Source organism: Astyanax mexicanus, chromosome 1 (genome assembly GCF_023375975.1).
Source record: "Astyanax mexicanus isolate ESR-SI-001 chromosome 1, AstMex3_surface, whole genome shotgun sequence".
Taxonomy (NCBI): Eukaryota; Metazoa; Chordata; class Actinopteri; order Characiformes; family Acestrorhamphidae; genus Astyanax; species Astyanax mexicanus.
This window is the reverse complement of record NC_064408.1, coordinates 59,186,245-59,200,887: the sequence shown is the minus strand read 5'-3', so window position 1 is coordinate 59,200,887 and position 14,643 is coordinate 59,186,245. Positions and strand designations below refer to the sequence as shown.

The 14,643-nt window shown below is 37.1% G+C and overlaps 1 protein-coding gene across 2 annotated transcripts in view; it reads right to left on the bottom strand.

Moving 5' to 3' along the window:
• The window catches only part of tnfrsf21 (tumor necrosis factor receptor superfamily, member 21), a 32,669-nt gene extending 18,442 nt beyond the window's left edge, over positions 1-14,227 (bottom strand). Inside the window, exons 1-2 of one of the 2 annotated variants that reach the window (XM_007245399.4) lie at positions 13,839-14,227; positions 1,569-2,193 (exon numbers count right to left, since the gene is read on the bottom strand). In XM_007245399.4, coding sequence (XP_007245461.3) covers positions 1,569-2,193; positions 13,839-13,976 — 763 coding nt within the window. In that variant the 5' untranslated portion in view covers positions 13,977-14,227. The remainder of the gene's footprint in view (positions 1-1,568; positions 2,194-13,838) is intronic. The other variant, XM_007245400.4, reaches the window with a different exon arrangement.
• Positions 14,228-14,643: the final 416 nt, after the last annotated feature.

Genomic DNA, 14,643 nt, shown 5'->3' with positions numbered 1-14,643 from the left:
ACTGATATTTAAAAAAATACAGCTCTCTGTACCTCCACAAACTACAGGAATGAACCCCCTTTATGTGATCTCTACTTATCTTGGAGACCTGGGAAGGGGGGGGGGGTGTTCTACCTGAGAGCAGAATAACAAAGGCTGATCCACTACAGCATTTCACACATTCTGTCACCTCCCATAACTGACACCATGCAGACGACTTTGTCCTCAGACCACTTCACCTATGGCACAATGCTGTAAAGCCCCTGATCCACACTGTTGTTTAAGAATAACAGGATGATTCGACTGTAAGAATCATCCTGAAGAACAACAGAGCTGTAGGATCTGACCATGCTGGAGAGTGTCACCTGATCAGCACAAGAACAGTGCATTTAAGACTGCAGTTTGTTTGTATGCTTCTGCAGTTGAGGACATTTAGGGGATCCTTTTTAAATAAGGGTTTGAATGTAATTTTTGAACTTTACTGAAGCTTTAAACATATTGTTTTATCCTCAGTTCATACAGTCCCTGTATGGCAACTGAACTAAACATGTGGGCTGTTTTTATTTAATTATTCAGTAAATGTAAGCATGTAAGCAATTAGTAACATAGTTTCCCCTCTTTTTATTTTTTTTACTTGTTTAATGCTAAGACATGTTGAGTTTGTACATCACTTTTGGGGCAGACTTTTGTCGTGTTAATACTTACTTTCTTATTGAATTACTGCACATTAATACTGAATGTATCATACTGGCATAAAAACTAAATATGACTGTTGGAATAGTCAATAAACTACATAGACATTGCAGGTGGATTTAATAAAAAGTCCAAAAAATCATTTTTGTCTTAATGCACTTGGCATTTCACAACTGCTATTTATGAGTGTTTGGATTCTTTGAGAGTTCACATGGAGCAAAGGAAATCCATCAGCAGTTAGAGAGTCTCTTGCCTTACAATGGAAATTTAGCAATATGTGGGCTTGACAGCCCACATGATTCACCCTTCTGTAATTACAGAATATGTAGCACAGTCATTTATCTGTAAGAGTAAACACATTATTAAAGCATTATTATGTAAAATGACGATGATGATGTGGCAGCTTGACCAGTAAAGCTCTTGACCAGAATGTGGTACATTTTCATTTGAGTTTGATTTGTTTGATTAGTTGGTCAAGTAGAATGACCAGCTTGATCGAACTGATCTGACAACTTATCAGACTAATCAACCAGTATGATAATTTAACCACCTTTTCGTCTACCATGACTGTTTGAGACCAGCTACCAATAAAATCTTAAACTGGATTTTTCAGCTGGGTAGTTCTTGTTGCATTGATGTGTAAAAGCACATTACATTGAAACAGTAAAAAAACTGTTCTCTTTTCTAACATAAAGATTTAAATATTGGGTATTGGTCGATACTCAAAGCTTTATCACATGTTATATGTGCAGCATTTCAATCAATGATGGACAAAGCAGCCCTCTTTTATGCAAATAAAGCTTAAGATGATTCTCCTATCCAATGATTTAGCTTTTTCCAGAACCCCAGCATCTAACGGCAATACTGCTCTGCTGCCAGTGCTTTTCCATTCTTACCTTTCTGTGCTGAGTCAGTGGGAGAGTGTGAGGATGGGGAAACTGGGGCTGGGCCTGTTGGCGGATTCCCACACACGTTGTCCCTGTCCTCAGTGCCCTTAAGCACCAGCGTCAGATGTTGTGCCTGGCAGTCCGTGTGCGTCTGGCACCTCAGCGTGTTTGAGGCCACAGCAGAGAAGGTCCCCCGTGGGCATCTGCGGCAACGCACATCCTCCGTCTCGCTGCCCTGTTTCCGGACGCCCCAGCCGGGCTGGCACAGCGAATGGGGGCGGCACTCACCCGCCTGGGCAAAACTGCCTGGAGGGCACGCACATGTTCGGCCCGAAGTGGCCGTGCAGGGGGTCTTCTCAACAAAGGGTGTTTGGCAGGGTTTTTGGCAGCGGTGGCACTGCTGCACACCATTCTCACCCCGTGTGAAGGTGCCCTCTGGGCAGCGACTGCACTCTCGCACGCTGCTCTCTGTGCAGTGGGACAACACGTAGGTGCCTGCCGGGCACTTGTCACACACCAATTGGCTACCAGTGGCCGGGTCGATGTGGCGGTACTGACGAGCTGACAGTAGCTCCTCCGTGACCAGGGGGTCGGGGGCTGAGGCCTGGATATCTCCTACCAGAGCACAGAGTAGCTAAACAGAGAAACACAAAAAAAACACAATTTAGAGAATTTTAATAGTATAACAGTATTAATAATATAACAGAAATAAAAAGAGATTATATATAAGATGACCTGGACAATCTGTAAAAGCTTTGATGTACAAAATGATGGTATTTGTTATATTTGATGCAGATTATCTAACCATCTTTCAGCGACAATATTAGCTATCAGATCTTTGATAATTAAAATAAATTGGCTATGTATCGATAAGCATTTTTTTTTATCCATAAGATTCAAAACACTACGACACAATGCTATAACACCACAATGAATTTCATTGTGTTAATTAGTGATATTCAGATAAAATGTAAAACTCACTTGTTTCCTAAGTTTCCTTAAACATAAGAAAAAACTGTGATGAGTTCAGTAGAATGTCACAATATTTAATGCTTTTATACAAAGTAAAATATGATAATACAGCTGGATGCAAAAATGGCTATGTTAGATTTACAATACTAGAGAATTTACATATAATGTTTCTCCTTTACATAATTTTACAAATTTACAAAATCACTATTCACTATTATTCAGATTGAAAAATAAAATAATAAAATTACAACTTACATGACTTAATATACTTTTAGGAATTGTTAGAAAATAGCAGTGTGTTTTTGCTTATATCTTTTAAACCTATCTGCATGTAGAGCCAGATGATTTAAAAACTAGACTTCCTATTTATTTGAATCAGAATATAACAAGATGTGGTATTTATTGCAGATAGTTCACTTGTGATCATATTTGAAAAAGTAAAGAAAATGAAAGCCTTGCTCATCACAGCATTAACAATAGTTGCTGTGGCCATAGAGATAAATCCATTTCAATGCTGCTAATGCAGACAATCACACAGAAAGCCTGAATGGAATTCTAGTTTTCTGATATTGTAAACTTGATATAGATTCACTTATCTGAGTCACTGACTGAGATGACAACTCTGCTCCCAGGGATTAAACTGGTTTAGAATTTAGTCTGAGCTTCATTTATGATCTTCAGGCTAGCCAGCTCTAGCTAGTTGTGCTTTAGCTCCAGAAAATCGTACTGTATCACACATGTAAACGATTTCAAAAACCTTAGCGATGTCTATTTTGTATGTTCTTAGCAGATGACCTTCACAATGACTTTTGTTGATAATTAACTAAGGAACTCCCAAAAAATGCACCACCATTCTGAAGCGATTACAGATTTACTGCATTCTACAGCTGCCAAATCCATTCATAAAAGCCTTCTGCATCCCTTACCCAGCACTTACATCAGTTCCATCTTTAATGTTAACATAAAGTACTTTATGTTATTGCCTACATTTTATTCCTTCATCTAAATGGGGCTTTGGCTGGAATAGGCAGCTTTTTTCAACACTTTTTTCAAAGCTGCATCATCACTTTCTTCATATAAACTTCTGGAGGTAAAATCATTCCCTTAATACAGTAATGTTTCATTCTATGTCTGGACGATATTGAAAAAATACTATCTTAATATTCTTTAGGTAAATGAGTGACTCTCGATTTTGATATAAAATTTTTTTTTAAATGCAGTTGTGCCAAAATAGTAACAAACGGCACCATTTAGAGCTATCAAATATGAAAACTATTGTTTCTTTTACATTTCTTTTTAAAGTTAGAATCATGCAAGTACAATAAAACTTGCAGGAAACCCAATATGAAAATAGCAGCTCCAATACTGAGCAAAGTGCCAAATTAACCTCTTTATATTTCAGCTAAGAAAAAGTGAAAGACCCATCTGGCAGGTTCTATATGTAAGAATGTATATTGTTACCTTGATGAACTCATTTAAAACAATATTAAACAATAATATGAATTAAACTCCTTTTACTAGTTCATTCAATCCATGTATAGTCACTGTAGAGAAGCTAACTCGGTATCATCCAGCTTTGTACTCTGTCCAGTGTTTAGCTACTCAATTAAAAAGTAATTAATTACAAATTATTTATCCTGGATAATTTAACAATAATGAATTTAATAACTGAATTTAAGTATATGTAAGTACCAGCTAAGAATTAAAACATTGCTGTGTTAAAAAAGAAAATATTTCTATGTTTAAGTAGTGTGACGGTGTGGCCAGCCTGACCCAACAGTCAGGAAGCACATAGGAAGTCTGATGTAATAGCTGTTTTACCGTTTATATATCCAATAAAAATTCACTATACAATATAGTACAGTATAGCATATACTACACACTTTATGATAGACAGTAGGGCTGTAACAGTGTGCATCAGGTGAGCTCAGGTTCCATCTTGACACCATAAACTGTAATCCTATAACACGCACACTTTGACTTTGTTATGAAATGGTATTTTGCTAATTTAGTTGATTTAGGAGCTACAGTAGTATTGCTGTCTCTCCCCCACCCCACCCTTCTTTCTTATTGCCCTGTATAAAGAGAATGGCTCATTTCTTATCTTTCTTTGTTCTTTATCACTGTTCTGTTTACAAGTGAAACAGTGAAACAATCACTTTTCACCAACAATTTTTTTATTTTTATTTTCTATTTTATTTTAACAAATCATGGTGGATCGGAAAAGCATCTTGTGTCTGAATTGTTGGACGATTAAATAGTATGTTAAATAATTAAATGCTGCTAGTCTAGACCGAACTGTAAAGAAAATGCAGGCAACTAATGTAACTTCCACTAATATCTCTTTTATTTACTTAGACAAATAATATCAGTTAAAGAATGACACAGTTGAGCCTTATTTTGACAGATTTTGCTCTGTGAACAGAGATAACTTTAACTCTTCAGAACGTTCTCTGGTGTAATTAATAATTTAAGGTGTGCCTGGGACTTTTGGGCCACTGTGACGATCATAATGTGAAATGACATGAAAGCTACTAAATCATCTCCACTAGTTACGTCACCAGTAGGCCTCTGGATTAGACACATGCGTAGCTGTTTCAGGCTGAAGTTGCAGGCAAAGCTGAACATGAATAGCGATTAGTTGTAGCTGAACGTTCCCATCAGCCTTCGCTTCACTACTGAGCAATGCAAAAAGCTAGCAGTCTGTGCAAGAGACACAGGGTTTGAAGTGGGGCAGTGAAGGGAACAGTTCTGCTGATGGAGGGACAATGCCACATTGCTCCACCCCATTTACCCCCCCCACCCCCCCAAAAAAAAAAAAACACATGCCACAATGGCACACTGTTGCTTCATCAAGCAGAATGTTTCTGTCCACTAAGCAGAAGAAAGAGGAACAGGCTAAAAAAACGTGCCATAAATCTGAATTTAGGAAGTTTAGCTTTTAAAAAAATCTTAAAATCAAACGTGTACCAGACCTAAACTCATCACACAGCTGCAAAGAAAATAAGGCCATTAGTTAATTAAGTGTAATTCCTGGATTAAATTAATCATCAGTTAATTGTGCTATCTGTGCAGTGATTCAGTGGCAAAGGCACCTTCTACTGTTTAAAGATGCAGGTGTGTAGTGATACAGATGGAATCCCAGTTTTAACTTTCTACTTGTACTCATATGGCCAACTATATTTACTAAACAGGAAACTTAGGATTTTAGCTGGTAACATAGTTGATAAACATTTCACCAACTCTAAAATAGGATAGACCTATCAATTAATATGAAAAATGTATAATGTTCTTTAATGTGATCTATGTCCTTTACAGCCAAAAAAAATAAAATATTAAAGAAAGTCAACATTTCTGTTTACAATGAAAGTTAAACACAATGTAACGCTAAGAATAATTAACAGAACACAATTATGTCAAAAAAAGAGAAAAATGTACACAAATACAGATGTGTACATTTTACCTAACAGTTAATTAGTTAGTTTAAGTGAAGTTTCTCCAGAGGCTGGAGAGCATTAGCATTAGTCGCTAATCGCTGTTCAGATATGAGTATATCGGCCTGTAGTTTGCATGTTTACCGTTTTGAAACCAGGTTAATTGGAGGAACTGCTAGCTAACAGCACCCTGGGTTACCGGACCACTTAGGGTTCCTCAGTGTAGGTCAGGAGGCAGGTAGCATTTACTAGCGCTAAGCGCTGCTAACCACAGCTAAGGCTGCTTGTAACCGCGCTAATATACTGGAATTGTAATCTTACTGTAAATAAAAGGAAGCACTTTACTCACCTAAAAAAATGGTTTTCAGGAGAGAAATCTGTGTAGATTAACATCCAGTGCTCGTTTGACTTTAAAAGTAGGGCTGCAATTAATGATTATTTTGGCAGTCCACTAATCTGATGATCATTTTTTCGATTAGTCGATAAGTCAACGATTATTTCTGCCATGTCATCCATCTCTAAAAACAAAAGAAAAACAACTAAACATGAGATTTAAAAGGCATTTAAATGTTCACATGTTGTTTGAACGTGGAGAGTACCGATATTTAGAGAATAAATATGAATGACTAATGTTTAAAATGTGCCTTATAATCTAGTGTGTTCTATGTATGAAAACAGACAAGAAAATAGACGTTCATTGATAAGTACGCTTTATAATCCGATTCACCTTATAGTGCGAAAAAAAAAATACGGTATTGAATTGTAACCCCTATACATGATGCGTATCATACCATAAGTTCTTGCTAGTATATGGGATATAGGGGTATAAAGCCCCCAGCACTGATCAGTGGAGGAGTGGAACTGTGTTCCCTGGAATGATGATACTCCATCCAGTATATATTTTAATTAAATTTAAAAAGAAATGTTAGATATTTTTTTTGTTTGGGTTGCAGCACTGCTGCCTAAATATTTAGCAGTTTTAGCTGTCTTAATTAAAGAACATTTTGTGAGTAGAAGTAACCTGCTACTTGAGTAGTCGTTTTACTGGATACTTTCCTATCTTTAGTTAAATGATAATTTTTTACCTCTACTTGAGTATTTAAAATGTACTTGAATTCAGTCTTTGACCATGTTACCCACCTCTAATGATTATAATAAGAAGACACCACTAATACTATTACCCCTACTAATGAGTATAGGTATTATTTACGATCCCTTGCTTAATAAAGAAAAAAAAATCATAATAACACACATGCTGGTGGCTTATTTATTTTTACTGTTTTTGTGATACAAGGTACTTTCAGCATGCCTCACAGATTTAGCTATTTTCCAAGACAGTGATTTCCTGTTGATTTCTATAAAAAAACTATTTTTGACAGCAGCAACACTGATGTCATTTTCAAGTTCAACATCATATCAGATGTGTACCACGCCTAAACAAGGAAATGTCATATGTGCCTGTTTTTGTCTCTATATGTAATCAGTTTAAAGTTACAGTAGATGCATACTGTGTCCACAAATCAAGGGTTTGAGGGATATTAAGTGAAACATACCTATATCTTAATAAAAATAAATAAGAACTCAGATACATTTTTAAAGTTTTGTAGAAAATTAATGCTCTAAATTCACAAATCTACAAATCACAACTAACATAAAGCATTTATTTACGTTATTCCATTACAAAGTTATAGTCAATAGTCATCTTTAACCACTGTAAACTGACTTTACTGTGGTAAATGTGTACATCTGTATATTTCTCAGGCTCCCTCTCTGCAGCACTGTGCTCTGCATGTGCTTGCATTTTTTTAGTATATTTTTTCTTGTCTATATTTGGCATTTTGTTTCCATTCAGCCTTTTTAACCAATTTTACAAGCTTAGATGTAGCTCAGCCTCAGCTGTCTTTTGTTTTATTATTAGCAGCAGTTGCTGTAGCCATAACATGTTATGTTTTTAGCATTAGCATTTAGCCTTTTGTTGTTTTAATTTCTTTAACTTCGTATATAAGAGCTTTAATTAGGTTCAAGTAATTGTTTTTAAACATTGCATTTTATTTCTATTTCATTATGTCCCTGTTCTATAAAAAACGTAATGCTTAGCTTAAGCCGGTCAAGCTGGTTAGGCTGATTGACTAGCTTAGCTCTTGGCCAGCATAGGTTACCATATGTTTTGTTTAAGTGTAAAAACAGGACCTGAGTAAGGTAGACAACCAGTGTCACCAAGCCTCACCATGCTGGTCAGCCACTGCTGGGTCTGTCCACGCCAGTTGACTAGCATTACAAACCCAGCTGAGCAGCATGACCAGTATAATCAAGCTGGTCAAGCAGCATTACTAACATCATCAAGATTATTAACCAGCATGGACAAGCACAACCAATATCAAATGCAACACCAAACATACACTATGCTGGCCAAGAGCTGTCTTCTGAAACCAGCTCTGCATTTTTCAGCATGGATACACAACCCAAAATTTTTAATTTATGTCCCATTAGTCCAAACTCATGGAAATGAAAAAGCTGCTCTGCATCAGACTGAAATTTCTCATCCTAACAAAATATCCTTCAGTTCAGGAGCCAGGGCAGAGAATCTGCTGAGATGTGACATTTTAGAGAGCCTCATCTATTAGTCAGTAGATGGTACCATTTGGCATATAATCTGATTTGATTAATTTTGACCAGGCATGAATGAAAAATTTCAGTCCGTCATCAGAACCTTTCTACATGTGCTGAGCGTCAGCTGCTCTCTAAAGATTTAACAGGTTCTAGATGCGGTTGCGAATGACTCATCACTTCCCAGAGCTGACCTGTGGGTGAGGCTCAGCCAAGAGATGGACACAGCCTGTGAGTGTGTGTGTGCCAGAAGGATGACTGCTGTGTTTCCTCTGCTTATTACCACGCTACTGCAGCACTGCATGACAGGTCAAGAAGGGCTACCACGACTCAGCAAATCTGCAGCCCCACCCATCTGCTGTAAGGCTGGGAACTAAAATACGTAGATCTTTTAAATAATTGAACAGTTTAATAGGTAAATTACATTGTATGGCTAAATATTCAGCAATTACATGGAAATAATCAATATAACCTAAACAACACATCTTTCTAATAGTAATGCATGTTTTAACCAATTACTGTATAAGACAAGACATAACACCCTATTTGTGCTGGACACAGATAGAGTGTGGCCTCCGCCTTTAATGCATCCCTGCAGACACACACACACACACACTAGTGGGTACATACACACATTGAAACAAAGTGAGCACACATGCCCAGAGCAGCAGACTGCCATCGTTGTGTCACTCAGGGAATTGTGGGGGTTAACGTTTTTTCTTAATGACCCAACAGTGGCAGTGGCTAAGAGTAAAAAAGTTTTTTTCTGCTTTTGTCAGAGTAACTCTTTAATGTTAAGGGAAGGTTTTGTGCTTGGATGCGGAATTATTACACTCCACTGCATCCTAATTTCCCCTACTCATTCCAAATGTATTGGATGGAGCACCATCATTCCAGAGAACATAGTTCCACTGCTTCACAGGTCTATGCTGCCATGCCTGCCCCAAAGGGTCCTATATTATTGCCAATACTTCTCTACAAGGACTTTCCATTTGGACAGTCTATTGGCAATAACTTGCACTGACAGTGTCAATACAGTTATTTCAATATTGTCCACTGCACTGTCGGGTCCTGGAGAAAGACCCCCACAATTCCCTGAGTGCCACCATGATGGCAGCCTGCTGCTCCAGGCATGTGTGCTCACTTTGTGTCTCTGTGTGTCACTAGTGTGTATGTGTGTGTATGTTTGCAGGGATGTGGTAAAGGCGAAGGCCACACTCTATCTGTGTCCAACACAAATATAAAAAATATGGTCTTGTCTTATACAGTAATTGGTTTGAATGTGCAATACTCGGGTATATGATCATAGGATAGAACATGCAGTGGTTGGGGTATATTGCTTTATTTCCATGTAACTGCTGAATATTTAATCATAGAATGTAATTTATCTATTAAACTTATATATGTGTTATATATAATTTATGTATAGTGATACTGTAAACAAGACAATATTTTGCTATTATTTGAATCAAATTTGAGAAAAAAACGTTCACAGTAATATCATACTACCATATTTATCAAATCGGATTTAATCAGAACAGTGGGATCTAAAGACAAAAGTGCAACACTGCTGTTTAGTGGTCAGGGTTTAAATAAAACACTAAATAAACCAATGTCTGTCACCAATCAACATGTAAACCAATAATTAAAAATCAAAACTGTGTTTTTAAAAATTGATACACTATTGCAAAACTAACTATTGCAATTTGATACAATATAGACCAGCTTCCAGTAACTAAAAACATAAAAAACTAAGAAACACCATAAATGCAAAATTCAGGGCACATCAGTATCCATGTTGTATTTTTAAGTAATTTTACTTATTATTTAAGTATTATTTACTTAAATAATTAAAAAATTATTTAACATTTATTGTTAATTTATTTTCTGTTACTGTCAAAAACCTCCATTTGAATATTGATGAAAAAAAAAACTAAAAACATAAAAAAATAAATTGTATTTTCCCAAGAAATGAAACAGATTTCATAGGCCCTATACTTATTTAGCGTGCATTGTTGAGTTCAGTCTGTCAAAGCCTCCAGTGATAAAAATTCTGATCATGCTAGTCAGAAATGCATTTACTGCAGGACCATACTGCTGGAAAACAAACTGTATTAAAATTAGATGTCCTGTTATTGATTGAATACATTATTAACATATTAACATTGACCCAAACAAATTAAAATATGTTCACCAAAGCCACATTTGTCAATTTTATTAACGTGGAAACACAATTATCATGTAAACATGTGTCTTGTTTGTACATCATTGAGATTGAGATGGCAACTTGGAATTGATAAACATGAATATTGGTTTTACAAATCCAGACAAAAATTCTGGAATGAATATCAGAGAGAAGAAATGAACTTATTGAACAAATTTAGCATGACGCAAAATATATTTCCATTTTGTTATGTGATGCACATTAAACACAAACAAACCAGTGTACAGAAATGTAATTATCCTGTCTTCATTAGGAGGACTGGTTAGAGGTTGTTGGTAGGGGTGGTGTTGACAGGAACAGACACGCCCAAAAAGTAGAAAAAATTGTAAATGTAAAATGTAAAACTACTAAAAAGTGGTTATGTGCTGTGTCAGACCTTTCTTAGATACTGAAATTAAGTGCTGCTTGTTTCTTAGCTATAATGTTATGTAACAATTTTACATCTGAAACTTTATTTTCCAACTGAACTTTGTACAGGGAGTCCCCTGTATGTCAGCAAGATTGCATATTGACTAAGACAAAATGGACAAGTGAAACTGTCTACAGGAATCTTGACACAGGAACTGTGAGACCAGCTCTTTCTAACGCACGCAATCTGCTATTCCTGACATCACCTCAAAATAACCCTACAAACTGTTGCCTATATGTGCGACAACATGTTAGCATTCCATCGATCATTACGGTCAAAGCACTTGTTCTAGTCCGGGGCAAAATCACACACTGACTTCTGATGCTGGTTTTGATTTTCCTAAACACTTCATTTGTACAAGTAGGTGTTTTTAGAGCTGAATGTCTGCTAGTATGTAAATATAAAGGAGACACATTAAATCAATACACTTTCTCAATAATTTTAGGACATGTTATACTAATCCTCACATTTCTAACATTTCTAACAAAACACACCTGCTATAAAACATCACAACGTTAAGTCAGGGTGACAGCATGAACAAACAACTTGTATGCATGGAGCTATTCATGTCCATGTTTCGTTCAGCACTGTACAATAGGTCCTTTGCTTTCATGGAGCAGCAAGGAACATTCTCAGAAAGTCTGGGTAAGCTAGAAAACATGCTGCAGTCCATCACACTGCAATGTTTTGTTTTTCTTTTTTGGGGTAGATTTACTGATCTGATCATAATAATGTTATGCACAACAGCATCACAAAAACATCGTTCTGTCTGACAACATTTCAAGCTTCAAATAAGATCTTATCCATCCCAATGTGTTGTATAATCAAATTGAATATAGATACTACTGCTCTTACAGTCAAATGAAATGATTAACAAATTAATTTTAACATAAAATGATTAGCTCAATGTGGTGAAAGAACAGAACATAAATTGTGGCATGCACAAAGAATTGGCAGAACATATCATTTAAGACACTCACATTTGAACAAAGGTGTCCAGAATTACCACTGAAGCTACATGGGTGGGTGTTCATCACTTTGTAAGCTGCTGAGTTTGTGAGCTTTGTTATTTTGGTTTGTAAACAAACCAATATATGCAATAAAGCATTTAGATGGCTCTTCAGTTAGGTAGCTCTTTTGTTTCTAAAGCTGGTTACTCTGATGAATGTATCTTGTGAAACAGAGGTAACTATTGGTCTTCCTTTCTTAGGGCAGACCTTATAAGAGCCGGATTCATCATACTGTTTGATGGTCTTTGCGACTGCACTTCAGCATACTTTTAGAATTCTTAAAACTTTGCAGATTGACTGACCTTCATTTATTAAAATATTTTAATCTTTATTTAGTTGAGTAGTTCTTGCTATAATATGGATTAGATCATTATTCAAATAGAGCTATTCGCTGTATACCAATTCTACCTCTTCAAAACATTACAACTGATGCTCTCAAACATATTAAGGCAAAAAATTCAAGTAATTTTCTCAAGTTAATTATGACAAGTTCAACACAGCTGTTAACTGAAAGCTACTGCAGGTGACAATTTCATAAAGCTGACATCTGACAGCTTAAAGCTGACATCTAAGCAAGATGAGTCTACTATGAAAATTTTAAAATATAATCTGGCTTGTTGCAAACTTTTTGTTTACTAAATAAGTAAATCTGTTTTATTCATAGTTTGGATTACTTTAGTATTAATCTACAATATAGAACATGATTAATAAACAGCTCTGGAAAAAAATAAGACCGCTTAAAAATTAGGAGATTTTTGATTTAATCACATTGAAAACCTCTGGAATAGAATCAAGAGAAGGATGGATGAGCACAAGCCATCAAACCAAACTGAACCGCTTGAATTTTTGCACCAGGAGTGGCATAAAGTTATCCAAAACAGTGTGTAAAACTGGTGGAAGAGAACATGCCAAGATGCTTGAAAACTGTGATTAAAAAACAGTGTTATTCCACCAAATATTGATTTATGAACTCTAATATGAACTTGTTTTCTTTGCATTATTTGAGGTCTGAAAGCTCTGCATCTTTTTTTTGTTATTTCAGCCATTTCTCATGTTCTGCAAATAAATGCTCTAAATGACAATAATTTTATTTTACATTTGGAAGAAATGTTTTCCGTAGTTTATGGAATAAAACAAGAATATTCTTTTTACTCAAACATAAACCTATAAATAGCAAAATCAGAGAAACTGATTCAGAAACTGAAAAGGTTTTTTTTTAGCTGCATGAGTATTTTATAAATGGTGAAGCAAGGCTTTGTGAGCTGAAGCTGTTCATCACACAAAAACAAAAGACAGCAGTGGCCTTTGTGAGCTTCCACACAGGAAACAACAGCCACTGTCTCAGCTGAACAGACACACTGAGAGCTGCGTTATCATAGTCGCCCTAGCTTTACTGTTAACTGTTGAAAACACGGAGTTTAAGATATGAATGAACTGTGAATGAGCATGATAACGTGGTGTTTTTATTGAGACCTGTGTAACAGCTCAACAGCAGCAGGCTGCTCTGCTGCGTGAACCGCACTGTGCCTTTAAATCCAAACAGAATATTCTCAGCGCAGGGGATGATGCTCCTGGACCACCCAAACCCGGAGAAAAACAAGCGCCAGGCTGAGTCTGACTTACCGTCACACACAGGCAGATAGGAGTCATTTTCCTCTCTTCAGACCCAGCGGTTCTCCTCAGAACATGTCCAGCTGCTGACGCGCGGGCGGGGGTTCCTCTACCACAGGTGGAGGAGCATCTCTGCGGCGGGAGGAGCATCAAGAGGACACCGGGCTGCGTCCTACTGCTGCCAGCGCCTCCAGCAGCTTCCTCTTATAGTCCGTGTTTTGAAGCGGGTGAGGCTCGGGCAGTGAGGGGCGAGCTCTTGGTCTTCGTGGCTCGGTGGTGTAATTCCCATAGCGATGATGGATCTGAGGACTTCTTGGCTCTCTGTCCGGCTGCTTCCTGAGCCTCGCTGTCTTCTGCAGTGGAGCCGGGCTGCTGGGCTGCACTTTAGCGGCTCCTGAACGAATCGCTCCTCTGAACCGACTCTCTTCACTGATTCGGCTGTTGAGTCGACTCACGAATCAAACTGTCTTTGTAGCGTCTTTCACACAATCTATGACGGGTTATCACACGCACATAATATAGTGCCACAGAAGGAGATGAAATATACAATATACACTGCCAGTTAAAGGTTTGGACACAGTTCACCTGTTTTTTTCCCTATTTTTTCAAAATTTTCTCCTAATTTAGCTAGGTCAAATGTTCTACCCATTTTACTGCACAAGGAGGGTGAAAACTAGCACATGCCTCCTCGGACACATGTAAAGTCACCCACCATGTCTTTTCGAATGGCTGCTGATGCATTGCCGAAAAGCATCACAGCACACTCAGAAGAACCCGGTTCTGATACATCAGCTCACAGACGCCTTGTGCTGACCGA